Genomic DNA, 26914 nt, shown 5'->3' on the forward strand with positions numbered 1-26914 from the left:
CCGCTCAGGCATTACGAGTAGAAAGCACTTTTCTGAAAGTTTTCTGGGGAGATGTCACCCATCTTTCCTTTAAGTTCAGGCTTCTTTTCGTTTGCCGGGATTTCATCCGAGACGCGAGCTTGCATGCTGTTGGTACGACTGCTTGCTTCGCCGCCCGATGTGATCGCCTGTTGTTGTGGCTTCCGCTGGATAGTCTCTAAATATGGACCGGGAAGGTACCCGACACGGCCGTCCCGAGCACGGCATCGCCACCATTCCGATGCGTTGCCCGTGGGATCTGACTTGCTAAGAACAGCGACGATATCGCCCTTCTTCACGGCCAAGTCAATGCCGTTGGCCTCCTGAGTCTCAGGGGTGTAGTCGTACAGGACCCGACAGAAGTCGAGTTTCGAAGGATCCAGTGGTGCCTGTTGTACGGGTTCGCCGTTTGGCCCAACCATGAGCTTTTGGCGCTCCTCTTGGGAGCGGGCAAGTGATTTGATGAGTTTACTCATTAGGTAAGGAAGCCCGAATACAGCAACGAGGAACATAATGAATGGCTTCTTCGATGGCTTGGGGGGTGCGGGAGAGCCGTCCGGAAGGGTAGCCGGCGAACTCCGACCGTGTATAAATGCCGCAAAAGCGGCGGGAGTCAGAGAAGTGGCATCCGCCGGGGGAGGGCGGCCGGTAATCTTAGCAATCAACGTTTTAAACCACCGAATCATGGTGTAGATTCCGAGGGCCGAACCCAAGGTAGTACGCAGGTTACCGAGCTGCTCTGCGACAGACACCATTGCTAGAACGAGGCATTAGTAAATTGTAACTTTTCACCGCCGGTGAGACTAGACGACTTCAACATACCGAAGAATGAGCTATGAGTTGCCATATAGGTGCTCTCAAGCATCTGAGCGAATCCACCGAATGCGCCCACAATACTTTCAATCATCTGAAACGTGGCTTGTGTACTTTGACTGAAAGAATTGGTCAAGCTGTTGGGGTCGTTGGGATCACCAGGCATGCCGCCGTACATCCCACCCATCCCACCCATACCACCCATTCCACCGTACATGCCGCCATACCCTCCATACCCTCCGTACATTGACCCCATGGTGCCAAAGCGGGAATATGGCGAGGAGTATGAGCTGTAGCCACCGTACCCTCCATATGGGCTAGTTCCAAGCCGGGAGGCACCATATGGTGAATAGTTCGACGCGGTGCGATTCACAACAGTATTTAGCGAATTAGGACGAGAGGGAAGGTCGGGGGCGGTAGATGTCGTTGAGGCGGTTGTAGATGTGGTCGCGGCTGGTGCCGCGGCTGTGGCAGTCATCGCAGAAGAGGCGACTGAGCCGCCAGTAGGTGATGCTGACAGTGCGTTCCCTAGTGAAATATCGCGTGAGTAAGAGTCAAGGAGAGGATGATAAATCAACAAGTTGACAGTGACTTACCACCCGCTGCGGCACCTGCTCTCTCCCAAGGCTTAGGTGGCGAAACCGATGCCATATGTTTGTCGGAGGTAATCAATCAGCAGCCTGGCATCGAGATCGACCCAAGCAGAGATAGTAAGCAGGGCTCTCCGTGCTAATGGCGAGGTAGATAGTGGAAGCTTAGAGATGGGGAAGGAGAAGAGTAGAGGAGAGTCAAGGGTGGAGATGGAGACGATGGGGGTCTGAGAGCGGTGGAGGCGCAAAGGAGGAGAAATCGAAAAGTCCGGTGGTGCATGTGCCCGGAAATACCGAGGCTCTACCGGAAGGCTTGCCGACGGAAAACTCCGAGCGAAGTCCGGAGTGTGGTGATTCATATGATTACGTTGATACGAGGTTCTAGAAAATCGGTAAGAACATTAATATTCAAAAGAAATTCATTCATCCAAGCTTGGATTCTCGGTGAATAAAGCTTGAGCATCCAAAGCTGCTCACACACCCATATGATATACACCCTGAACTCCAAAGATGTGCATCCGCTGGTTGTTAAACAACGCCTAAGAAACGCCAATGAAGAGATCCTCTGTTATTGTACAGTCAAATGATTCACAAACAACCTGATCACCAAATGTATATGTTGTAAAACACCCCTGATCATAGCTCATCGCGGCTCTGCATCTCCGGCTCCATTGGCCGTTTGATCCTCCACGTCCGTGGTGGCACGGGAAGTCCCAGCCAATAACTCCACAGCCGGTTGAGCTCTAGAACAGTAATTTCAGATCTGTGTGAAAACGCTATTAGTACCCAGGCGTTACAATCCACGACAATAATTACTTACAGAGTCTTGGGAATATTGGCCCAGCTCCTTAAGACGTAGACGAATGTATTCCAAAAAACCTCAAACTCGGCACGGAGTTCGTCTAAGAAGCCATCATTCTCGCCTCGTGGCCCCCGCTCCCATGGTAGTTTTTCGGTGAGATACTGAAAATCGTCCTCGTCATTTTCATAGTAGAAAGTCGTACCACCATCCTTGATAAGACGTCTTGTTGTCTTGCCCTCGGGGTTCTTTACAGACGACACGTCGGCGGGAATTGTAAGAGTCTCTCCATCTTGCACATCCATAGCACGATGGAAACTCTTGATAGCCGCCACGCTGTGAGAGATGCGACCTAGAGTGTTGACCAAAGCCACAAGTTCTGTCCTGCGCAAAGGAGGATTCTCTCCATTCTTGGTCTCATCATACTCAAACAGGACCTTCAAGGCGGTGCCGTATCCGTTAACCTGCAGTTTCCCCCATAGTCGGCACTTATCGCATCCAACACAGTCCATCAAGCGGCTCACGTTTCTGAAACGGTTGCGGAAGTCTTCCTTCAGGCCGATGGCACTTGGATCCTGGAACATCAAGTTCTCATCGAAAATCTGTGGCCGGTTCGCGAGAGCCGAAGTCAAAAGGGAGACTTTCTCCTTGGTGTCTGCATCCTGGACGGGATCGCTGGTGCAATATGTGTAGCCCTCAAGGTGCTTCCGTAATTTCGCGACGGCGCGGGACACCAAGGCATAGTTGAAGTACAAGTTCGAGATGCGCTCCGGATGGTCATGCAATCTTTCCTTGAAGCATTGCAAGTTCGGGTTCCATTGGCCGGTGGACTGGTTGAAATAGTCCCAGCAAAGGTGGGTCGAAATAGATGCATGCATCCCGCTGATAACCCGGTGGAAGACCCGCTTCTCGAGGCACTCGTTGTCCAGCGGCAATCCCTCCGTGCGCTTCAGCTCTTTCTGGAGGACATTGCGCAAGTCATTGGCAGCCTGAAGTTCTCCAAATTGAGGATTCGGAGACAGTTCTAATTGTTCCGGCGTCGACTTCAAGAAGCAGTTCTCACGGTAAATTGCGTTCCACACCTGGTGGGCTCCCATTCCTGCATATCCCGTAAATCGCTCCGGGTTATCGAGCAAACTGACATAGTCGCCTTTGGCGCTCGCCCCTTCGTCCTCCGGAACGCAATAGTCTCGCTGATCGCACTCATCGTCGTACTCGACCACACAACTTTCTCCGACATCTTCTCCTAGCATACCCTGGAGTGGTCGATCCCCAGGCCGCTCCTTCCGGACCCCGGGCCCAGGATGATCAGCTTTCGGGCCCTCAAGCTTACTTAGCTCCTCTGCACGCCAGGGTAGCGGGATATCCTCTTCCGACTCGATGGTAGTAACGGAGCATGCAATGTTCCCACACATGCTATTCTCGTCTGACCAGAAGGGGCAGACTTTGTTGAAGAGATTGAGCCGATAATATGAGAAGAAGTCGGTATCTTGGGTTATGGATTGGAGGAGAGGGTAGACTTTGTCGTTCAACGAATCAATGCTGCTGTAGGAGACGCAAGCGTCGGAGACTGTGGCTTTAGGGTCGATCTAGAGACAGCATAGATTAGCAAATGGGGCTCAATAAGGCAAGACTAAATCTTATGTTTATATACGTGGAACTCACGGCGCATGTATTCTGGTCATGATGTTGATACTCGGCATTGGTGAGCCTCAAGAAGGCAAACACAGCCAAATAAAATATTTTAGCTGCAGAAGGCATTTTTTTTATCAGGAGAACAACGTGCGAAAATAACAATTTGTAATGGATGTATAGACGTATAGAAACTTAGTGTCTATCGGTTGTGTAAATCCGTTGACCCTTCACATGAAAACACAAACAGTGGGCCTAGAAATTGTCAATCAGATCAAGGATCTAAACATGATTTTCTGTCAACAATGATCCACTGCTGTATGTATGTATATCGGGGTTTAGAAAAACGAAAAATTTAAAAAAAGATGTAACAAAATTCAAACGCGACCGAAGAAATCATAAAAAGAGAATGAGCGGATTGGGCGAGTTATGAAGGAGTAGAGCGAGAGAAGTTGACAAGCTGTCCTTGGTGGCGGAGTTGCATGACAGTCATCGGATGATTATCAATAGTCGTCCTTCAATAACCTCCGCCAAGCCTTTTACGAAGCAGTTCCATTCGCTAGCGCCCCATCTATGTTTCCTATACGTAGTCCTCACCTTACTATTGAAACAAAGAAGGCTGTTTCAGGTTATATGAAATAATAACAACAAGGATGATCTTGTTATAATCAGGGTAATAACAAGACAGGCAAATGAAGGATATATGACATGACATCCTCTAAAAAACATATGACTCGGTGAATTCGCTAAATGGAAGACTTCCGCTATAAACAATGTTGAATGGATAGAGATATCATAATACAGTAGACGGACAGGGGATCCTAGCCCTGAACAAGATGATTTAGCAATGTAGACAGTAACCAGGTAACATGGTATTTAGACTACTAATTAGGTATACTCTGCAAGTGATACCACACTAAGAATACATTATATCACCCAACCAAATCACAGAAATTTGAAATCCTGGAGAATCCTCCTCTACTAGTCAGCAAATAGCGTGACACTTTTCCCCGGCGGTTATGAATGGAAACTTGGCTGATCCTACTGCCTTAGTGTCATTTTAAAGACCCTAGTTGCGCCAAGCATGCATCGTTCTCCCCAGATCCAGCAATCTTGGCATCTCTTTGAGACAATCCAGCCCTAAGAGCTACAGCTCAATCCTTTTTACATTGAAGTGATGGCATACACCTGGCTTATATATATGTATTCGTACGCGATCTTGCTTATAGATACTTAACTTATTTTTACTTCAGGGCGGGACCTAATTATCATGCCTGGACAGAACTGTAGGTGCCTGAATTAGGTATAAGTCTCTCTTCTTTTTCTCTTTTACCAAACTCCAAGGAGACCGAGCGTGACTGAAAAAAAGGAAAATAGGATTGACCCAAGGCTGTTGGATCCATTTTGGAGAGCGATAATTAAGGTTGGGAATGTCCATTCACTGCCCAAGCTGCTACGTAATATATTGGTGTATATGCAAGGGCGAACTGGAGCATAGAAACCCCTCAGAGTAGTATCTGCCATACGCATACATAGCATGCTGCATTCTCGCGCTTCTCGCTTAACGTCCTTCCCCTCCTCATTACATAGCTCAATTTGAAGCACCGGTTTGTCAATGTTACAGTAACTATGGCGAGAAGAGTTTGTAAGTAGATTTGGAATCAGGTTAACTAGTATTTTAATTTAATTTATTTTGTCTTCTTCGTAGTTAAGAAAATATATCGACTTCATTATAAACATAACAACGTACTTCACCAGCCTAGATCCTTGTCAATCAGTTGCATTATGGCCATCTCGGCGGGCCAGACTTGAACAAAACTCCTGGACTCGCCAGGACCAGTCTTCGTCCCACTGGAAACTAAGGGGGGTAAGATGCACAAAAGAATTCGCAAAAGTCAGGAATCCAACCGGAATTCTCCCAATCGACCAGGACGATGTCAAATGATCGCCCACCTTGATCGTTTGGGCGACTTGTATTTTCCGCGACTATAATGTTCTTCTGCTGAACGTCCCCATGCGTCAATGTGGGTCGGTGACCTTGAAGGACGCGTGCGAGGTAGTTTTCGTAAAAGCGAGCCTTGTAGTCTGGCAGATTATTGCGTTCAACCAAGGCTCTATAATTTCCGACAAGGCCCGCAATGAAGGCAGGTTCGCCAGAGAAAGGCCCCAGAAATTTCTCATCGCCATGTTGGCTATAGAATAGGTAGTGATGTACGCCGCCCCCGTCCAAGCCCCCGAAAAAGCCGGGCCATGGACACTCGGCCTTTCACATTTTGTCGAATATTAGTTGGAGTTCTGCGATAAAGTCATTCTTCTCAGAGGGCGCCAATGATGGCCAGATGGAATTCAGCTGCACTCCGGGAACACGTTGCATGATCAAGAAAAGTTGTTTAGAATTATAATACATCGCGTATAGTCGAGGGGCTGGAACTTCTGGGATGTGTTGTTCAAGATAAACCAAAGCTTGGCCTTTCCAGACGTTTATACAACCTCCATATTTTACAACAATATTGTCGTTCACCGCCACAATCTTGGAGGCCACGGTCTCCCACAGAACATTTGTGCAAGCGCGGATGTCATGTGTTGTGGGTAGAGTAGGCAGAGGGTGGGAGTTCTGAAAGGGGACAACTACTGGTTTCCACATCGTAGACAGAGTAGGAGTTGACGGAGGTAATACTAAAACATGAATAATTACCTGAATGGAAGGAAAATGAGCGGTGAGGTCGAGACATATGAACCATAATCCGAAACAGTTCTGCTGACCACACTAGTAGAGATCGCACATACTTATACGCTGTGACCTGTATTGATACAAGTTAATTCATGATCAGGATATGCTGGACGTACTACTAGTCAAAACTTGTACTATCGTGGAATACTTTGCAAGGTTATACGTGGCTTGTTCCTCCCATTTGATAAATAGATTACACCTTATATATGAGTTCCAATAATAAAATGTAAATTACTCTTTCCGGTTGTATACGCCTGCGTCAAAGGAACAAATGCATAGAAGTAAGATTTTTATGTTACTACGGAGTGGAAGTTGCTACTGGTAATTTAATGTTTGTAAAGTGTCCCTCTATCGGATTCATGGTCAGTTTCAAGAGGCCGAAGCAGGTTCATTCAATTGCACTCTATCGGAGCAGTGATGCTGCATCCGAGAGTTGGTTCTCTAATGGGCAGTGGATACATAAATAGTTTCAAACAGCATTAAATATGCCCAATCATGACCATGACCAAGCTCAACGGTGATAGGAGAAAGCACGTTGAAATCTTGGCGGACACTTAAAAGTACAGAAAACCGAACAACATGAAAGATAATCAATCCATAACTCCATGCCCAAGACTCCGAACAAATCCGTATATCCGTCCATTCCGTGGTCAGCATGATGCTGATCTACATGAAAACAATACAAAACATGAGGTATCACACAGTGTTGTCAAATCCCTGATATCCTAGCCCTTTCTATCAACCTCAACCTTTTATATATCCTTTAAATAACCATTTAGTAGTGGAGTGTCGATTTCGAGTTTACTGGGTACTCCTGCGGTTTCGGCGACGCAGGCTCAGTACCCTTCTGAGGGAGGCGAATGGCTTTGGAAGTGGCGTGTTGTAGAAAGGATCATTCTTGAAGTCCTCTTCGGTGAATTTCTGTCAAGGAGGTTAATGCTTTGTCGTGACAAGGACGACACAAGAGTGGCTACTTACCAAGCCGGGACAGCGCATAAAGTTGCCATAGTCGTTCATCATATTGGTACCCTCCTCGTAGTTGTAAGTTTGTCCTTCCCTATCCGTAGTACCAGGTGGATAGAAAGCCACCCCGTCGAGAGGACGATGGCTGTTAATGCTGTCTTTGATCTTATCCTTTGGGGTGGCCCTCAAAGCTTCCTCGTTCGTTCGTTTGACGGCTTCGATTGGGCTCAACTTGGTGTCGAAATTCCTTTCCGGGTATACTGCATCGTATGGTCCTTCATGGTGGTACTGATAAAAGCTAGCACTGTCCAGGCGGTCGATAACGTCGGGATTAACGAGTTGACTGTCGCGAGAGTACCTCATTGTGCGTCGTGGGCCGCGAGAATGGCGACGGGAGTGATCGTTGTAGTAACTGGTGCACTCGCGTTTCTTCTTTGGCTCGACAGGGAGGTGCTCGAGATATCCGTCAAAGTAGATAGAAGGGATAGACGAGGATCGCTGGCGTCGAAGTGATTGGCAGCTTGGTGAAGATGAGAGGAAACGGCAGCAGGAGCTGTTCATGTTCAGGTCCGAATCCTGCTGGTGAGAAGGGTAGGGCGAGTAGGGTGTCATATAGATGGCTTCTCCGGTGGAGGCCATGTTGTTGAATAGACGGTGAAGGTGCCGTAGTATAAATCTGAGACCTGTCTCCTGACAGCTCAGATGGCTGGATAGAGTTGAATAGATGTATGCAGGTAGGCGATAGCACACGGACGCTATTGTGATAGTGCGTTTAATGTCACGATCTGATGTGGGGCTCGTATTGAAAGTAGAAAGTTATAATTCAAAGGCGCTCAAAATTTTGATATCGTGGTATTCTGGTGTGAGATCTTTGGCAAAGATAAAAGTAGAGATAGATAATAAGAGGAAGAGGAAGAATACTTCTGCCAGACAGCAATAATATAAGGAAGAGTCATCACTGCCTACCGGTGGCCGAGGGTGACGTGACGACTTGCGTATGATGATCCCGCAGGGTCCGGGGGTAGGCTTATCGATAACAGTGGCACGTCAGCCTTGTATAGGCTTAGCGGCTTCGCCACATCGAGTTTAGCGTAAGGATCTGTCCGGAGAACTAGACCCTTTTGGTTACATTCAACTGGCCTCGATGATGAAAAGATGAGAGTCTAGATGGTTGATCTCAGAGATTTCGCAGATTTCTTACTGCCCAAAGTTGTCTTCCACGGATTCGTGAAATTTTCTGACTTCGTAAAAAAAGGCACTGAACCTTACGAGTAATCAGTACCAACCAACGGTTCTCTTGAACATCTGACTGGACTGTATGACTAAAGTGGACCGCAGATCGCTGCTGACCAATATTTAAAAGTCACGTCATAACTGATCTCACAGTTTCCACCCGATGAGGCGTATATTTTCCTCTTATCCGGACATTACCCGAAGTATTTATATCAAAGAGTTTCTAGTTCGTTGTCTTGACATTGGAAGAGTTGATTCTTATGTTAAGCTCATCATTGGTACGATCATAGCGTCCGTGCGGATGGCATTAGAAGGGCATAGCTTGGTTAGTACAGGTACTACTCTGTGATGTCGTACTAGCGAGAGGTCTAGAAGAACCGTGGAATTTGCTTCTATGACGTTTACTGAGTTAGTCACCTCGCACGAGCCACCGGTTCCTAATAAAATTCAAGGGACCAAACCAACCTTGCATTCTGGACTGTTCACTTCAGTTCCATTCTAACATCTAGACCAGTATGCGCGAAGTTCCAGAACGTAAATACTGCCGGAAGCCTGGGGCATTTGGTAGCTTAGTCATTTAAGAGGAGACCTGGCAAAAAAAGAGAATCGAGAAACTAAATACAGGCATAAATATCCGAGTCACGGGATCAGTTTTAACTTTTCGGGCTCAGTCCACGGTCATCATCACGAGTATTTAAGTTTTCTGGCCTACAAAATGTATAGAATTGGCCTGTAATACGAGTACACGACATGGGAAGATTCAGAAAGCTTCAGGGTCCGAATAGTATGTTTCTTTATGATTAACAACCCGAGATGCAAGGCGCTGCCCATGTAATAGTTGGCTAGTTCAAATTCTGATATCAATAGGTTGAACGGAGTGATAATCAACTAGTATTCCTGGTGTATTAAAGTTGTCAGGATGCATATACGAAATTATCTATTGCCAATGTCTCATTGGGGTAAAGAAAGCCGCAGGCTTGGCGCCCCAGAATACCGAAAGTTACCCACACTTTCTTGACTTGTGTGTTGAATAACAAAACATTTATTCCCAACGACACACCAATCACCCGATGGCGTTGGTTCAATATTCGGATTCAGAGTCCGAGGAAGATGCTTCACATAGTGAAATCCCCCCCAGGCCAGCCAAGAGACTGCGGCAAGAAAGCGCTGCCACACCGGTCTCATCTCTCCCTCCACTTCCGAACGCCTTTCATGATCTATATGCATCGAGCACTCGTATTAGTGTAAAAGATGATCCAAGCCTCCATGGGGGCCGTAAAAGGGCCATTCCGCACGTTGAAGGAAACTGGCCGACTCATATCTATCTAGAGTGTAGGGTTACAGTTTCCGCTGTTACTCCTGATTAGTGAGCTAACTTAAGCAGGGTATCCGTCGAAAGGAGAGCTGTCCACCTTAAGCAATGTTATTGCGCAGGTGGAGGGAAGCCTTAGAAAAAGTAAAGTGGAGCTCAATAGCTTGCTGCGTAGTGATCTTGGCGCACAACTCCCACTGCATATCAGCCTCTCAAGGCCGGTAGTTCTTCGGACTGAGCAGAGGCAATCATTTTTGGAAACTTTTAAATCCGCCATTCAAGATTCAAACATACAAGCGTAAGTTGCCTTTCTCCCTTGCAGGGCTATAAAAATTTGACATAGCACAAGGTTCAATACGACAACGGAAGGCTTACACTGTGTGTCCAATTATGAAAAGACACGATGGTTTTATGTTCTGCGAGTGAAAAAGCCAGAAAATGACGCCCTCAACTGCCTTCTGAAACTCTCAAATCGATCATTAGCTTTATTTAGCCAGCCACCGCTCTACGAGGCTTCACCGCATGCCTTGAAGGCAGATGCAAGTGCTAGCACCCCTATGCAATGGCAGCGAGGTGGTTTTGCAGACTATTCCCACTGCTTTCACATCTCTTTGGCTTGGAGCTTGACAGAACCTTCTCCCGATGAAAGGGACCAAATCGCGAATATAGAGCTTCGAGAACTTAGTGATTTAAGGGTCTACTTCGACCGCGTGAAGGCGAAGATTGGCAACAATATAACGAGCATGCCGCTTGCTAGTCTGCTGGGGTAATTAGTTAGGAAAGAACGGAGAATTTATTTCTCCCGTGATATGTGAACATCATTGATCGACGCCTTGCATTAACACTTACAGTGCAGCTCCTGGACGAACAACTGCAGGATCAGCTGACTAGTCACTAGTCACTGTCCCAGTGATCCAAGCGCAAATAATAATAAGGAGAAGATTGGAGGGTAGGGGAAAAAGGCTGCTTGGTTAAGTTCAGAAGTCCACGATCGGCCGACGAGAAAGATTCTATGGAAGGCATTATGTATCCATCATGTTAGTACTACTCTCAACCTGCGTGGCAGTCAAGGCATAAAAAAATAATAAGAAAAAAAGGTACCCCAGAAAAGCAAAGCAAAGAAAAACCCGCAGCTATACGTAGACCATATACAATGCATCTAAAAAGACTCGGTTCGTAGGTAAACGATAAGATCGCCTAACGAATATAGTGCCCAGCTCATGAAGGCTTTGACCACTGTGATTTGTGTTTATATGGTAAAGACGGGCTTCTACAATATCAACCCTTGTTTCGTCATGAACCGTGTACCAGACGCAAGAGCTCATAGTTACCATTAGACTCATGGGGTACGATTTAAAGATGCTCTCGTAAGATCCAAGTTCATGCGATAGGTAGGACTTGGAAATGCATTACTTTGCCCATCGCACCTCCAAAAATTTCATCATGAAGATAGTCACAAGAGTTACAAGCACTAATCGTCTTGGTTCACTTTTCTTTGGGGCTTTTTCTTGTGAGACGACGTTTCAATGGAATCTCTGTAGAGGGAAAATGTATGTGGTAATTTGGATGCCTCAGGATACGTCTAATACGGAGCAGTCGTAAGATTACAGACTCGGCTGTCGCGCCACAAGACGCGTCTTTTTAATTTCCTCCCGTCCTCAATTTGCTGCAGTAGACAACTTGCTGCCACGTCGATCAGTTAAACTGCATTCACGCATGATTTGGATCGTGTCAGTAGGTTTGTACTTCAGAATAGGATCAAAATGTCTACGCTGCAAATCCCACCTGTAACGATAGTGAGTTTTGTCGTATACTGTCCTTACCCCATATTTACTGACTCCGCCATAGGAAGACCTACAAGCATTTCAAGCTAAACACTTTCCCGGAAGTGCCCAGCCCCTTGTATCTGAGTATGCATACAATGAAAATGTAACGAACGAGCTCGCAGACGATGATGACGGCCTTGGATATTACCCCGATGGTGTGAAGCGCACCCTGACGGAGGAGCAGATCAAAATATTCAGACATAGTGAGATACACTCACTTTTACGCGAAAGACAACTTAGGGAAGAAGAGGAGGAGGAGACTCACAGAGCTTCTGAATTCAATGAATCTAAGGATGATCAAGCACATGATAAAGACACTGCTACGACACGATCTAGTGTCGTTGTCGGTGGAACTGATCAATCAACAGGCGGCGATCAACAAGCGAGAACTCTGCAGTCTGATACCAGGCAGTCCGTGTCCAGAAGTCAGACCGTAGATAACGGTTCGGACCCTACGCTGGATTATGATGAAGACGCTTCTGGATATACCCGCAGGCCTGCTCCATCAAATTATTGTTCTCACTTGGCTGGTCGCAGGATCGTTTCGTATGAAGATTAGCTGCTGGATTCTTCGATGGGAATCACAGAATGGAGAATTAGTGGCCATAATGAACCTTCAGCATTATCTAACCCCGCCATTGCTCAACTACGGTAGGAGGCTCTGAAACCCTATCTAGTGTTCCGTGAGTTTCCTCCCCCTGACCCTGGTTCTTCAGCTAGTATGATGAAACTCTTCGTATCAGTCATCCTTAGTCGGATTGCCATACCATCTGCGGATGTGTGAGGCTATGACGACTTAATCTTCTCTCTGAGCTATCTTTCACTAAGTTATAAAATTTCATCAATGCGAGGGCCGTAATGCTAATCTTTCATGTGAGGCAGGGCTTGATTGCCGGCGGTTCGAGAAATCGCGCGGCTAGTGTACTAGTTTATACGTAACTCCAAGTTGTATCAATGCCCGAGCGACGTGGGACCATCGCCTAGATTTCTATCGTGTGTCTCGGCATAGCGAGCCATCGAGGTTGAGTATATCTGGCCACGACCCCCAAACAGTTCAAAAGCTTCGCTACGCAGGCTATTGACATGGGATATAAACCTTATTGCGAATTGCCCAGCGGTCAGAGGTAAATCCGCTCCTTGAGGAATCAACTACCACTGCGGTGACATGTCCCGTTACTTCAGTAGCCCCGGTCTTCATGAACTTCCATCTCGTACGAGGCATAGAGTAATTCTGAACAGTCTAGTCATAACAAAACATTCTATCAATGCAGGAATTTTTTCAAAGGGGCAAAATCCAGAACCGAATTTGTATCAGCCATATCAAGGAGAAAGTCGCCTGACTATCTTAGTTTATAAGCCGACCGTTATCATCGTCGTCATGCTCGAGTCTTATGGTTCCCTGTTTCGGAATAAAGGCCCAGAATATGCCGATACCGATAAGCAAGCCGACCATGATCGGTTGCAAGACTTGAACACCTGCTTTCGAGGCTATTGCGCCCGTCATAAAGGGAAAAGCGGCCGAACCAGCTTGCCCTAGACTCGCAGTGAAGCCTGTTCCAGAGAGTTAGCAAAGCGGAACTGAGCCTGTAAGATGTGCAAGAAAGACGATGTTCGGTCAACATACCTATGGCCCCGACATGAAGCTCTTGGGGCACGATTTCAGTAAGAACATACAGTCCAACAGGGTAGAACGGTCCTATGAAGAAGCCTATTTGGATTGTCAGCATTCTATCAATTTCTGCTGCGGGTGTCCATGTTACTTACCCAAAAGGAAAACGGCGACAGCGTTTACGGGGATACTCGGGACGATCCAGAACATAAGCTGCATCGCCAGCGCCAACACGAGATAGACAAAGACCATTCGGCGCTCACCAAATTTGTGTGTGATGTCCGCGAGAAGAACCCGGCCTACGGTAAAGCCAGTCCAAAACCCGGAGGCGATATAACCTACTTTCTTCGGGTCACCATGTCTTACTGAGATGATGAATTGAACAATCCATCCTGGCCAGATTAGCTGAAACTAAAAGACATATATCGGTTTGTGTTTTGGGATCTTACCTCCAGAAGCCACCTCCGCACCGGCATAGAGGAAGAAGAATCCATTCAGGATCCACACCGACCGATTAGCCAGCGTAGCTTTCAATTCACTGCCAGCGGTATCCTTAGCATCTTGCACATTCGGTCGGAAAAGACCTCGCCTGAAGGTCCAAGCGAGGAGCAAGATATTCACAATGCCCACACAGAACACGATCAAGTAGTAATGGTGCCATTCTGGCGTCCGCGAGGCGATTGTGTTAGCAATCAGTGGAGCAATGATAGTTCCCAATCCATAAACAGCATGAAGTATGCCCAGCCATCTATGAGCGTTTTTCACAGTGATAGTGAACGCGTTTGCCTGCGCATCCTGGAAAGCGACACCCATACCCGTGAAAAAGAAGGCGGCCATGAAAAGAGGATAGGGCGGATGCCAGAACATGAGTGCATACCCGAGGCATTGTACCGTTGCGCCCAGGAGTAGCGTGCCTCCCGTTCCTAGCCTGGAGCAGACATGAATATTGGCAAAGCAGGCGCAGAGCCAGCCAGTAAAATTAACGAGATATATGAATGAGACTTGCAGCAAACCTATCTCGTAAGTTGGCTGGATGTAGGGTATCAGGACACCCGTGGCAGCGTCTATACTCGGTCAGTTCGGGTTTCCCCAATAGTCTGCATAATCAGAAATACAGACCATTCAGTCCAGCTACCATGACCGCAAAGTTTGTACTAATTATTCTGCCCAGAACCTGGCGAGCATCCTTCTGATCGTAGAAGGATGGCTCGGGTGTCGGGCTTTCGTCATCCCGTGCGATATGGTTATTTTCCGTCTCGGTAGCCATGGCTGCAAATTCTCACTACTAAGGTCGCAGAGGGAGGAAAGGCGAGGAGCAGATGATGCTTCAATATCTTTTCATGTCAGGCTCCCGAGCCACGATGGGTCTATGCCAGGCTACGACGACTCGGTCGCACGAATGACATGGTGGAGGGGTAAATTTACTACGAAGGTCCAAGCGAGCTGACTCAAGCCTTGGCGATGTGAGGGGCGACCTTGATTCAGAAGGCTTATGCTTGCCTCAATTTGTATTGCCCGGCGAAATCTCATGGTCTCATCCAGTTTGGCTGAAGATATTGGCATCTCAGTCAAAAACATCCCCGTTTAATAGTTGAAATGTTGGACGGTCCAATCGTTGTCTGAGTTTCCAATCGCTGATCTAGGGCTGGCCAATCGGTGCCCTGTACGTATTCGGCCAAGTACTTACTGTCCGACCTTTGCTTTGCTCGCTCCTCCCGTTCATTTCATAGGAGATCCCGTACGCCCGGCAGGATTTCGATCTCGCCTGAGGCGGAAAAGTTAAATCTGAGGCCGAAAGGCTGAGCCTCTGAGGCACTTCAACTCAAATTGAGCACCAGCTTTTTCAAGCTCACAGGCAAGTGCCTTAAATAAGCTTATTCTTGGTCCGTCACGGACAAGAATGACTCAATTGAACTCATACCAGTTCGCTCAAATCCCATAGACATTGACACGTGGAAAAACCGGAACCGAAAATAGGATAGGTCCTTGGATGAGTCTTTGAGTCCTTGAACCGTGTCGCGGATTGTATCTGTGACACCACGGTCAATTGCCACTGTCAGACACAATCTTTCAATCTACAGTTTCATTCCCCAATTGCCTCAGAGAACGTATCCTCTGGATTTATGGCAATGCGAGATACCATCTTGATTTTATCTACTAGTAGTTCCCCGGAATGAGGGCGGAACCACCTGTGGACCGAACCAGGACACATTAACCGGAACAATGACTAACAGAAACTTCCCCAGAAAAAGATAACCATTGGATTGAGATAGGAATCACGAATTCCCCATTCGCCCGGGATAGTGATAAATCGCGCATCAGTCACTGGGCGGCTACCCCGGACCCCAGAACGTGAACAAGGAGCCGGATGTTTTCCTGGTGGAAATACCCGCAATTTAATTTATGAAAGCTGTGTCGGTTGAGGCGGTACTCACCGCAACCGATCCACAATCGGGCACCGCGGGAGAGCTTGTTCGAGATACCTCGGAATAACTATTTGGTAATGATTATTGCTTCGTCCATTCACGGGGGATTCTGTTAACTAATTACCGGGGAAAAGACCCCATTGAGTAGTATCCAGTGCATTTTAGGCTGTCTTGGAGACGCAGCGGGGGGTTGGTATCTGGGGTTGAGCCGATCTGGGGTACGCGTTCCATGGGGAGATTGAGCACGTTCGGAATATCAATGGTTACGGTGAAGCCCAAATTTCGCTGATCAGGGTACTATACATATGTACGTACATACTTTTGACGGAACCTCAGGAACTTTCGTTCGGAATCGGGATTAATGTTTTCGTGTTCCTTGTAGGACATCTCCCGAGGCCGAGGGTAGCCGAGCAGTATATACGAGTACTTCACTTGGCTTAAACCTTCAACATCATTGCAGGAAATTATCCGCTGACGCGAAAAGTTTTCCTTTTCTTTCTTTTTAGGTTTATCCTTCTAGAAGAAGGTTGAGCATTTGAACTCAAGACGAACCTAGAGGCAAGTTTGCTCGAGACGAAACCAATTAGTTCCTAACAATAGATACTCTCTTTAGACCCTTAACCTAAAGCAAGGCTGTACACTCAGTGGGCACCTAGGAGGGTTGCACCTAGAGCAGCGCAGGGTTGGCTGCGTCTCCATAGATAAACAATGTCGCATAGAAAGCTGATAATGTTTGCTTAGTTTACATTTTCATTTGTAGAGAAGTTTAGAACAGTCACATAGCTGTACCCTTATCAAAGAGGTTATCCTAACTCTCTCTGTACATTTACACAACGAAGCAATTATGTCACGGTGCTCATGCAATGACGGCAGATCTGCATATATACTACTTGAGTCTGAATGATTCGATACAATGCGGACATTAAGGGTCCGTCCGCATTCGTCCACGACGCCATGCCGAAGCTTATACCGCTCCTGGGCGGAATTAACCCGTCTATCGAGAGTATGGAGGACAAGTAGACATCCAAAGAACGTCAGTTACGCTCTCTACATGTAGTATCTGCCTTGACATACTTGGATCGATTTCTCAGTCCCCCTTGCATCAAACAGCTGACAACGTGTTCAACATGCATCAATGGTCATCAGCCTCTACCTCGCTCCATCTTTCCCCAGATCCACAGCAGAATGTGACTGCGGGCCTCCAACAGCCCAGACTTGGTACTGGCAATTTCTATTACATCGCATATTCATGATTCGTTCTGGCCAGGCAGAGACCCACTGAAACCAAGCGATCTTTGCCACCGATGACAGGTGAACTGAGACGGGCTACTACCCTGGTGGAGACTGGGGTTAGTGCCAGTATACGGGGTTGGTATGGCTCGTTCTTGATTCGAAACAGATAAGCTTGGAAGCCAAAGATAGGTTGAGCTGCGAGATTTACAGCCTCTTAGTGTTCCCCTTTCTCCCGATCCCCCCTCCCTCTGCCAATTTCCTCATCAGGCAGCTTTTCTGCTCGCCCTCACCTTCTAAGCTCCTTCATATATCTGAGCGGGAATCCCTTCTCTCTCTCTTTCTTTTCTTGCTCTCACGCAAGCTCCACTTGCTATAACTTTTCTTTAGTAAAATTATTCATTCCTTACATAGCAAAAAGGTGGTCATTATGAGTCCTCCTCAGATTGTCTCTCTATCCCCTGCTGCGAACCATGTGGAGCAGGTTGAGCAGCAGGAGAAGCGTATGCCCACCGACCAGGAATCATTCAACATAGATGAGAAGAAACAAGACATACCCCCATATATGCAAGATGCCTTCGGTGACGAGGAGTTTGCCGAAGTCAAGTACAAGGTTCTGAAGTGGTGGTGTGTACTGGGGAATCTCAACGGCTACTGAGCAACATCTCTGACAATTCCTTCTTCCCATAGGCAATGCGGTTTGCTCATGGTCGCCGAGACAGTCTCTTTGGGTGTCCTTTCCTTACCAGCGGCCGTCGCCGGCTTAGGCTTAGTCCCGTACGCACACTCATGGAGACGATGTTACATTGACTGACATTATATCGACAGCGCTCTCATTATCCTGGTTTTCTTTGGAGCCTTGGCTACATATACTGGTTACGTGATTGGACAGTTTAAATGGAAATACCCTCACATCTCGAACATGGCTGATGCGGGTGAGGTGCTTGCGGGCAAGTTTGGGCGTGAACTACTAGGGATTACCCAGACATTGTTCCTAGTGTTCATCATGGCCAGCCATATACTCACGTTCGTTATTGCTATGAACACCCTCACTGAGCATGGTACCTGCTCCATTGTCTTTGGTGTGGTAGGCGCGGTGGTATCCTTTGTGTTGTCCTTGCCTCGGACGCTGGCCAAGATGTCCTGGCTATCGCTTGTTTGTAAGGGACCCCCGATCGTACATTCTAGAGAGACTACTAACAAGCAGCAGCATTCATCAGTATTCTGTCTGCTGTTATCATCACCATGATCGGTGTCGGCATCTTAGCTCCCGGCGGCGGGAGCATGCAGGTTACGGTTAAAACTGACCTGGTCCATGGGTTTACGTCTGTTACGAACATTGTTTTTGCTTTCGGTGCGTTATAATTCACTTCAGCTAGATCAGTAATCTCTTCTAACGAAATCAGCTGGACATGCCGCCTTCTTCGGTTTTGCCGCCGAGTTGAAGGATCCCCGGGACTTCCCCAAGGCTCTGTGTTTACTACAGAGCATCGACATCTCCCTATACATCATTGCAGCCGTGGTCATCTACCGCTACGGTGGTGTTGACGTCGCCTCCCCTGCCCTGGGATCAGCAAGCCCTGTCGTCTCGAAAGTTGCCTACGGCATTGCCTTGCCAACTGTAAGTCGCAGCTCTACCAAGCCAATCACAATGACTAATAAAACTAGATCATCATCGCCGGTGTCATCAACGGCCACATCGCCTTCAAATACATCTATATCCGTATATTCCGTGGCACTGACCGCATGCACAAGCGCGACTGGGTCGCCGTCAGCTCCTGGGTCGGTATTGCTGCGAGTTTGTGGATCCTCGCCTGGATCATCGCCGAAGCTATTCCTGTCTTCAGTAACCTTCTCAGCTTGATCGTATGTGGACTGCATATTCAACTTTAGTGACGATCGTCCGTACACTAACAGCAATTACAGACTTCCCTTTTTGCGAGCTGGTTCACCTTCGGCCTAAGCGGAATGTTCTGGCTGTATATGAACAAGGGTCTCTGGTTCTCCTCTCCTAAGAAAATCCTTCTTACCTTCGTGAACCTGATGGCTATTGCTGTCGCTGCCATACTTGTGAGTTAGCTAATTATCCTATGCCCCAACCCCCGTACCCATTTTCGACAGGTCAGTAGCTCATGAATATACAGTGTGGCCTCGGTCTTTATGTCTCTGGTAAAGCCATCCATGATGACCCGAGTAGTGCAAGTTTCTCTTGTGCGAGTAATGCGTAAAGGTTCGGGATTTGGGTCTTGACTTGTTTTTATGCGATACAGCGTGCGTATATATATACGGTGGATATGGGAATGGGTTCAGTGGCGTTTGTAACTATGTGATGGTATGACTATTGTATATATGTACCTATCTATACCAGATTTTCTAGAACGACTGTGGTTTTCCTCTCTTGGACACTGCCGCTTTAGTAAGGGTACTCAGGGATTTGCTCAGTGAGTCTTCCACACATCACAGATCACCGCTTCCTGAGCCACTGACGCGCCCTTTATTCGCTGTGTGCATATTCGATCTACATGCCTGATAAACAACCCACCTAAACATCTCTCAAAGCTTCGCGCACAAACCCACTTCAATATAATCACACAAGTACCGACTTGTTCCAAGGTCACTCATTCCTATACAGCGAATACCTCGAGATACACAATAAAAAGTCGAGGATGATCGTTAGACAAGCTAAGTATTACATCCCAGCAGACCTATAAACTTCTGTTACTGAATACCAACTGCAGACTAATGGGTACCGAGAGGTTGCGAGTTGGCTTCAGCATACAGGCCCCGAAGAGGCCTATATTGAGAAAAGGAAGCAGGTAAAGACTTCTAGATCTCCCACTGTTACTCTGGAAGATGGTTCTACCTCCCCTCTTGTAGTCTGGCGGGGTCTGATGCACCTCTTTTACTCGGCGCAAATCATATCAAAATGAATATTCAGATGTGTTAGAATGACTGGTATATCAAAAGAGCGCAACATTCTGCTCGTAAACTTCAAAGGTATATAGCTCAACAAGCACTAAAACAGGTACTTCTTTCTTTTTGTGCTAGTATTAAATATACTGAACTGACTATAGCAGACAGGGCATTGGTTCCCTTCGTTCGGTATCTGGACTAACCCATCTAGCAATATTGAGGTTAATCATATTCTTCCAAAGGGCTATCCTAGCATGACCTGATATCATAACCTCTTGTCTGTCTTTTGATACAGGGTAAAAGGTACATTGACCAGCTTTCAGGACTAGCAATCTCCAACCCCTCATCCACTTAGATCGAGACACCTGCTCTGCCGTTGGTATCTCTCCTGGCTGCATGATGCTACTTTCAGGAGACGTTGTTGGAAGGACATACTCAAGTTGATGACGCTAACCAGATAAGGTTATTTCCCTGATATCATGGTTTTCATTCTATTTTAGGACGGAATACCGCACTTGCATGGCAGTTGCGCAGTAGACAATCACGGCGTGCTATGCGATAGTGACTGTTGGGTCTTGATGTCACGTAGTGAACGTGTTGGTCATACTACGGATACACTCATCTAATGATCGGATAAAGCTTTACTATCACACAGTATTGTGGCCAGCCACGATGCAAACTCTCGAATGCAATTACTCTCTAATAATACAACAATCAATAATCTATTCTGACCCCCGACTAGCCCGCTTCATCCGTCTTCGTTTCCGTCGACAGGAGTCAATCGCCTCGGGTGTCAAGATCTCTGGCGGTAAATCAAAGTCTTGCTCTTCCATCTCCGGAACAGGACAGCCAAAGGCGAATCGGGTCCGGCCCTTCCTATGCGCCGACAGTGCCGTGTCCCGCAGGTGACGCTTGGCATAAAACGAAGTAAATGGTTTCTTATCATCCACGGGAGGTGGCAGGGGTTGCAGCATCTCCGGTTCCATGGGCTTGGCTTTCTTCCGCCCTTCTGACGCCGTTGATTTCGGTTTCTTCCCGGCTGTTGCGGACCGAGCTTCCTGAATCAATTGGCGGGCGGCCCAGGCATCTACATCATTGATATCGGGGGGCTCACTGTAGCTTGGAACGTCCGATAGGGACACGCTGGGAGAGTCTTCCGCTTCGGAGTCTGGGATGCCAGGGGCCTGTAGTTGTTGTGTCGTACTGTCCTGGGCTTCTGCAGCCGCATTTGATGCAGGATTGGCGGCGGCGGCGGCAGACTTCTCCTTCTCGACCTTGCGTCGCTTCTCTTCTTCTTTCCAGATCTTGAATTTCTGAATCAAGGCGGAGATTTCCTTAATGAAGTGGTCTCGCTTTGGTTCATATTGTTTCTTTTCCTGGTCGGATAATAGACCGGTGATTCCCATCACGCGCAGCCAGTCGTGACTCTGTAATTCGTCCAGTAGACGATCCAGCTGTTGTTTCTCATGTTGGGCCCGTTCGCGCTCAATATTCCGCAGCTGTTTTTCTTGCCGTTCGTTTCGCCGATGAGCCTTGAAGTATGCGCCTTCATTCAGGGGGTCCTCTTCGGGAGTATCACTAGGTTCGCTTTGTTGCGGTTCGGGGAGACTGATCGACTCACAGTCATGTAGCTGGAGTAGAGGGTTCCCGAACGGGGTGTCTGTGTCGGGCGCGGGGAGATCTGACGAGGAGATAGGGGATTCGGAATGATCATCGATCAATTTGATGGCAGTATGGACCGCAAGGAACTCTAGAAGCGAGTTAGTCTGTAGCTCTCAAAAGCTTTGACAGGCATTGGAGCGTACCCGTCTTCGGCGGCTCTAAGCTCAACAATTGTTCGTAGTTGGGGAAATACAGAGCCAACTCGCTTCTTGCTCTGGAACCCCCATCGTGCGAACGAAGCGATCGGCGCTCCCGCACGGCCGGTGTGGTTTGCGCCGATGTTGGTTGTTCCAACGGAGTCGCAGTCTTCTCGTTGGGCGACTCCGTTGGTTGAGAGGGCACCTGGACCTGATTTTTTGTGGCGGACTCCGGAGAAGGATCCGCATCGGCAACACGACGTCTGCGAGTCGAAGGGGTAGTAGTGGCAGTGGAAGGAGTAGCTTTCGCGAAATAACGTCTGATGTCCGTGGTCGCGGGAGAAATGGTATCTAAGGGATCAGGCGATTCACGCGAGAGGAGCGAGGGGGGGGCGGCGGGGGTCTCATTGCGGTGAAGTCGGAGATGTGTAGCGTGTGGGGTGTCGGAGGGCGGATGATGATGGGAGGAGGGTGAGAGAAGCGGTCGGCGCGCAGAGGAACGGCGCGGAAGGGAAGAGGGGGCGCGCCGGATGTGAGCGACTTTATTATTGGGGGTGGTCTTGGAGGGACTGTCCACGGTCGTCGTATCAAGTAAGTCAGGAGAGCTCTTGCGCCGACGAGACGAGGGAGGAGGATTCAGACGAGGGCGCTTCGACGGTGATGGACGACTGTGGTCATCGTCGTCGTCGTTGGGGGGTTCTTCTTGTCGCACAGAAACGCGCAGAGATGACCGAACAGCCATGACGGTCGAGGTCATTGGGGATTTCAATGGCGGAAATTGACGGCAGGCAAGGTCGGTCTCATACGGTCCCCCTGTCCCAAGCTAGAAGCCTCGCTTTCATCCGGATCTTCAGGGTGTTTTTTCTTTGTTTCTCTTGTTGGGGAAGTTTTGACGCTGCGGTCGCGCTGTTTGGGATGCTCTGTGACCCGTCATTACCGTATTCTATTCTTGGCGACTCCCTTTTTCCGGCCATTTCACTCCAAGATGAGGAATGTAGGAAGTGTTAGTGAGGTATGGTACAGTATGTATGGGTGCTCAAAAATACAATACCAGAACCGAACGGTACAGCAACTCCTGATTCCCAGAGCAAATTAATTTTGGTTTAAGTAATTAATGAGTAGATTTACTTCTTCTATTCATTCATTCCCATAGCTTTCTCCATGTCTTCTCTATCAATCAGTCACTTTATACGTCTTTCGACGGATAACGTACAACAATCCCCATTCAATTCGAAAATCTTTGCGTCGCATTTATACTATCAAGAAAAATAATGTGTTCAACTCCTCCTCTCGGACTTTATTCCGGCACTCGTCCTTTTCCCTGATCATAATCCACGAAGATTATTCCCCGAATGGCAGTTTCAATTGCCTTGAACCCCAGACCAAGACAAGAAACGTGGGGGCAGTGGCATGGGGAATTTTCCTTACTTTGACTTCATCAATAAACTCCAAGCATGAGCCCCATCGGATCTCCTCCCCTCCTTCTGTGGGGTGCGTGGGGGTTGCGAATAATCATCCGCATCATAGGCTCATGAAAGGAACTATACTGGACATGCGGTGCCACTGAATGCGAGCCCCCCTCTTTGGAACCACATTTCCTTCTCCTCATACCTTTTGTTCTTTAATCCTGTCGCCCCTCCTTCTTTCCTATCAATTACTTTTTTTTTTCTTTTCCCTATCGTGTTTTTTTTTTTTTGATTTCCTCTCCTGTGACCTCATTTCACCGGTAGGTCCAACTTTACCAACTAACTTGTAGTGCTCTTTCACTAATGGACGTTTAGCGACCCTAGATTTCACAGTCACATCACTATGGCTCCAATCGGAATATCAGCAAAACGCGCTCTGACCCCCGGCTTCTACGTCCCAACGGTCGCTTTCTTCGCCGGCCCCGAAGAAGATGTCGATGTTCCCACCGTTGAGAAACATGCCGCCTACCTCGCCCAGTCTGGAGTCACCGGTCTAGTCGTACAAGGCAGTAACGGTGAAGCAGTTCACCTAGACAGAGATGAACGGAAGACAATCACAGCAGCTACCCGTCGGGCGTTGGACACCCATGGCGCCGAGTCGATGCCGGTCATCGTCGGATGTGGTGGCTCGTCCACCCGTGAAACTATTCAATTGTGCAAGGATGCCGGCGAATCTGGAGGTGACTATGCTTTGGTCTTACCACCATGCTACTACAAGTCCCTGGTCAGCACCGAGGCCCTCCGCGACCACTTCCGCGCCGTGGCGTCCGCATCCCCCGTCCCGGTTTTGATCTACAACTTCCCCGGTGCATCGTCCGGTCTGGACCTCACTTCCGACGACATCCTAGCACTTTCGCAGCACCCAAACATTGTGGGTGTCAAGCTGACATGTGGTAACACCGGAAAATTAGCCCGCATTGCCGCCCAGGCCAAACCAGAATTCCTGACGTTCGGCGGGTCGGCTGATTTCACACTCCAGACCCTCGTCGCCGGTGGTGCAGGTATCATCGGCGGCCTTGCCAATTTGATCCCTCGGTCGTGTGTCTATGTCATGAAGCTCTACAATGAGGGCAAGGTGAAGGAAGCCCAGGCGGCTCAGGCGGTCGTAGCCCGAGCAGATTGGCATGCGATCAAAGGAGGATTTGTGGCAGTCAAGAGCGCACTCCAGAGCTATCGGGGATATGGAGCACAGCCGCGCCGGCCATGCCTGGAGCCGTCGGCCGAGGAGGCGGCAGCTCTGAAGGAAGCATTCAGCGAAGCAATAGAGCTGGAGAGACGGCTGGAGAAGGCTTAACATACTCATGATTTTCATTTATACCATGTAATTACACAGACTGCATTAAGATACGGAGGCGACGTAATCTGTGCATCAATTTTCATTTTTGACATCAATTAAGGGCTGAAGACGAAAACACACACTTGCAACAAACTTAGAGAACCAGTGTAGCCTCATGCAAAGTCATTTCCCTCAAACCCGTTTCAACATGAACAAGCATGAAATTCCTTTCCCCGGTTGAAGGATATAGTAATACGGTATAATACAAGCCTAAAGAAAGATCATTCTTGGTCATGCGATGTAAACTAACACCTATGCTGTCTGCCTTATACCTATCTGATTATGATAAAAAATTAGCACGTGAGTAACCAGTGACTAAACCCTAATATACCTCTTCGTCAAAGCTTAAAGTTCACAACATGGATACAGAATCAAAGTTCAACTATGATATCATATTACCTTTGACAAACATACTTCTCATAAAGTGTTGAAGTGGATCTGGGTGCGTATCATGCTATGTATGAAACTGTGCTGACAATGTCTGAGCAAAGCGAACAAGACCAAAGGTCTCCTCCACTCTGAGGAAACGCCTCAGGAAAACAGATAGAGGATTGCTTGGATATGCCAGCGCGCCATTCATCTTCGGCAATCATTCCAATGCTGTCCTACAGTGTTTCGGGTCCTTCTTTTCTGAGAACGTTTCACATGCGCATCCTCCTGATACGTTTTCTTGGTCTCGACCTTTTCTAATTCGGTGTTATATTGTCATGCTAGTATGAATAATTTCCGGACAATGTGAAACTCTTGCATTTCTCATGTTCCGACAAATTGGTATAATGAAACGCCTTTGTACTGGACTGCTGAGATTCGTCTACTCTATAATTTTGTAGGTTTACTAAGGCTTGATTCAGTCGGAGGATTAAGCAGGGTAGTCTATATAATATAGTGTTTGTCTTTGTTAATTAAGTATATAGATATTTTTTTTTATGTCTTGTTTGAGCTTTCTTTTCCTCAAAGCCTTCCTATCGTACGCTTCATAACCCTTCTTCTTCTGTAAGCACCCCGATCCACCCAGCGAAACAACATATTCACCTTGACCATCATGCCGTCGCCAACAACCCCAACAAATGAATCCGTTTCAGCATAGACACGACGACAATTATCCTCGCAAATGAGATCGGCGGGTTATAGGAACCAACCCTTGCATCATAATTAACCTTCAAAGTATTCCCAATGGACATGCCCTCCGTCGAGAGAAAGATCTCTTGTAAAGAGGAGATAATACCCTTCAGTGACGTGTATCACCACCACCTAGACAAGAAAAGTGGGGGGCTATTGAGCTATGTATGAGTATGTTGCGATATCTATCTAATCTTTGTCTGCTAGCATAACCATCTGGCGAAGTGTGATGCTTGGTGGTCGCATAGTACAGTGTTAAGTATACTACGGACATCAAAAAAATAGTCAACACGCCGGCAACAGACTGGATGATCTGGGTAAGCCTATATTATCTTTCGTTCTGATAATCTTTTGCGTGAGTCTCTTCGGGGATAGAAATACTCATAAATTCTGCTACTGGCACCATAATGATCCATCGCGATGGAACGATACGTAAGTTTGCAAGTAACGATCCAGGAGAAAAGAAGCAGAGTGGCGTATAACAACACAACCCAAACGACGTATATTGAACGGCGCATTCGAGTCACATGGGTTGCTTTAGGTTTATCTTCTGCCAGGTGCCCGCTAGCAAAATGTGGTGTCGTCACTGACAGCGCCATCATCTTGCTCCGGTCATAGCACAGCACTATACTCGGGTTTGTATCCCATTCGACTGCAGCATGACTCGGGGATTGGTCTGTCTGTCACAGGTCACTTTCAGGGCTGTCTGTGGCCATTGCATGTAGCACAATATCTGGTTCTACCATATCCTTTTCAGGTATTTCTTTTTTAGAAATGTGAACATGGAGAGCTTTTTAAGACAATGTAAGCGTAGCTGGGTTCAAGTACATGTACTTGACCGCCCTGAAGAAAGCTAATTCTGTATAGAAAGGTGGTAGCTGAGCTGTTTATTTGAACCACATGAAACCCCCAGACCGTGGGAAAGGGATTTGAGACCTGCGTATCGCAACCTTAATATCTCTACCAAAGATGTCCTTTTCAGTTCTGAAACAACACATACTTCATGGTTATATAGTAAACACCTCATGGTGGTTTTTGATCTAAGAAATAATTGCTATTTATGACAACCTCACCCCGGTATTAAAGCTCCCAAAAAGAT

General features: G+C 47.5%; 10 protein-coding genes across 10 annotated transcripts; 4 read left to right on the plus strand and 6 right to left on the minus strand.

Moving 5' to 3' along the window:
* Nucleotides 1-11: 11 nt before the first annotated feature.
* On the minus strand, nucleotides 12-1482 carry pex13 (peroxin PEX13; the record flags this gene model as incomplete). The annotated part of the gene is made up of 3 exons (XM_032072347.1): nucleotides 12-775; nucleotides 841-1359; nucleotides 1428-1482. The coding sequence occupies 3 exons, from the start codon at nucleotides 1480-1482 to the stop codon at nucleotides 12-14; spliced, it is 1338 nt and encodes a 445-aa protein (XP_031928931.1).
* Nucleotides 1483-1822: 340 nt separating this feature from the next.
* Nucleotides 1823-4304, minus strand: BDV27DRAFT_126136 (ER oxidoreductin). The gene is made up of 3 exons (XM_032066483.1): nucleotides 3886-4304; nucleotides 2242-3809; nucleotides 1823-2184 (listed from the first exon to the last, which is right to left on the minus strand). The coding sequence occupies exons 1-3, from the start codon at nucleotides 3979-3981 to the stop codon at nucleotides 2058-2060; spliced, it is 1791 nt and encodes a 596-aa protein (XP_031928932.1). The 5' UTR covers nucleotides 3982-4304; the 3' UTR covers nucleotides 1823-2057.
* Nucleotides 4305-5603: 1299 nt separating this feature from the next.
* BDV27DRAFT_156510 (phosphotransferase family protein) lies at nucleotides 5604-6496 on the minus strand (the record flags this gene model as incomplete). Its single annotated transcript, XM_032072348.1, has 3 exons — nucleotides 5604-5710; nucleotides 5761-6044; nucleotides 6123-6496. 3 exons carry the CDS (start codon nucleotides 6494-6496, stop codon nucleotides 5604-5606), a joined length of 765 nt encoding a protein of 254 aa, XP_031928933.1.
* Nucleotides 6497-6920: 424 nt separating this feature from the next.
* BDV27DRAFT_126137 (uncharacterized protein) lies at nucleotides 6921-8484 on the minus strand. Its single transcript, XM_032066484.1, has 2 exons — nucleotides 7562-8484; nucleotides 6921-7504 (listed from the first exon to the last, which is right to left on the minus strand). Exons 1-2 carry the CDS (start codon nucleotides 8183-8185, stop codon nucleotides 7385-7387), a joined length of 744 nt encoding a protein of 247 aa, XP_031928934.1. The 5' UTR covers nucleotides 8186-8484; the 3' UTR covers nucleotides 6921-7384.
* Nucleotides 8485-9848: 1364 nt separating this feature from the next.
* On the plus strand, nucleotides 9849-11154 carry BDV27DRAFT_126138 (HVSL domain-containing protein; the record flags this gene model as incomplete). The annotated part of the gene is made up of 3 exons (XM_032066485.1): nucleotides 9849-10111; nucleotides 10164-10389; nucleotides 10441-11154. Coding segments are annotated over 3 exons (910 nt in total), but the record flags the coding sequence as incomplete, so codon positions are not given.
* A 616-nt stretch (nucleotides 11155-11770) lies between these two features.
* BDV27DRAFT_99066 (DUF3807 domain-containing protein) lies at nucleotides 11771-12879 on the plus strand. Its single transcript, XM_032078152.1, has 3 exons — nucleotides 11771-11887; nucleotides 11940-12600; nucleotides 12800-12879. Exons 1-2 carry the CDS (start codon nucleotides 11855-11857, stop codon nucleotides 12474-12476), a joined length of 570 nt encoding a protein of 189 aa, XP_031928936.1. The 5' UTR covers nucleotides 11771-11854; the 3' UTR covers nucleotides 12477-12600; nucleotides 12800-12879.
* On the minus strand, nucleotides 12833-14793 carry BDV27DRAFT_171364 (putative MFS transporter; the record flags this gene model as incomplete). Its single annotated transcript, XM_032075580.1, has 5 exons — nucleotides 12833-13468; nucleotides 13542-13625; nucleotides 13682-13918; nucleotides 13976-14590; nucleotides 14646-14793. The coding sequence occupies 5 exons, from the start codon at nucleotides 14791-14793 to the stop codon at nucleotides 13263-13265; spliced, it is 1290 nt and encodes a 429-aa protein (XP_031928937.1). The 3' UTR covers nucleotides 12833-13262.
* A 2731-nt stretch (nucleotides 14794-17524) lies between these two features.
* Nucleotides 17525-19520, plus strand: BDV27DRAFT_171366 (neutral amino acid permease; the record flags this gene model as incomplete). The annotated part of the gene is made up of 8 exons (XM_032075581.1): nucleotides 17525-17809; nucleotides 17873-17959; nucleotides 18011-18342; nucleotides 18393-18536; nucleotides 18589-18803; nucleotides 18851-19048; nucleotides 19109-19256; nucleotides 19453-19520. The coding sequence occupies exons 1-8, from the start codon at nucleotides 17613-17615 to the stop codon at nucleotides 19518-19520; spliced, it is 1389 nt and encodes a 462-aa protein (XP_031928938.1). The 5' UTR covers nucleotides 17525-17612.
* A 1253-nt stretch (nucleotides 19521-20773) lies between these two features.
* On the minus strand, nucleotides 20774-22771 carry BDV27DRAFT_99083 (acetyltransferase SAS4-like domain-containing protein). Its single transcript, XM_032078153.1, has 2 exons — nucleotides 21901-22771; nucleotides 20774-21845 (listed from the first exon to the last, which is right to left on the minus strand). Exons 1-2 carry the CDS (start codon nucleotides 22649-22651, stop codon nucleotides 20818-20820), a joined length of 1779 nt encoding a protein of 592 aa, XP_031928939.1. The 5' UTR covers nucleotides 22652-22771; the 3' UTR covers nucleotides 20774-20817.
* Nucleotides 22772-23584: 813 nt separating this feature from the next.
* BDV27DRAFT_126143 (dihydrodipicolinate synthase family protein) lies at nucleotides 23585-24752 on the plus strand. Its single transcript, XM_032066486.1, has 2 exons — nucleotides 23585-23620; nucleotides 23676-24752. Exon 2 carries the CDS (start codon nucleotides 23704-23706, stop codon nucleotides 24652-24654), a length of 951 nt encoding a protein of 316 aa, XP_031928940.1. The 5' UTR covers nucleotides 23585-23620; nucleotides 23676-23703; the 3' UTR covers nucleotides 24655-24752.
* The last annotated feature ends 2162 nt before the right edge of the window (nucleotides 24753-26914 follow it).

This window comes from Aspergillus caelatus (genome assembly GCF_009193585.1).
Source record: "Aspergillus caelatus strain CBS 763.97 unplaced genomic scaffold BDV27scaffold_61, whole genome shotgun sequence".
NCBI classification, from domain to species: Eukaryota; Fungi; Ascomycota; class Eurotiomycetes; order Eurotiales; family Aspergillaceae; genus Aspergillus; species Aspergillus caelatus.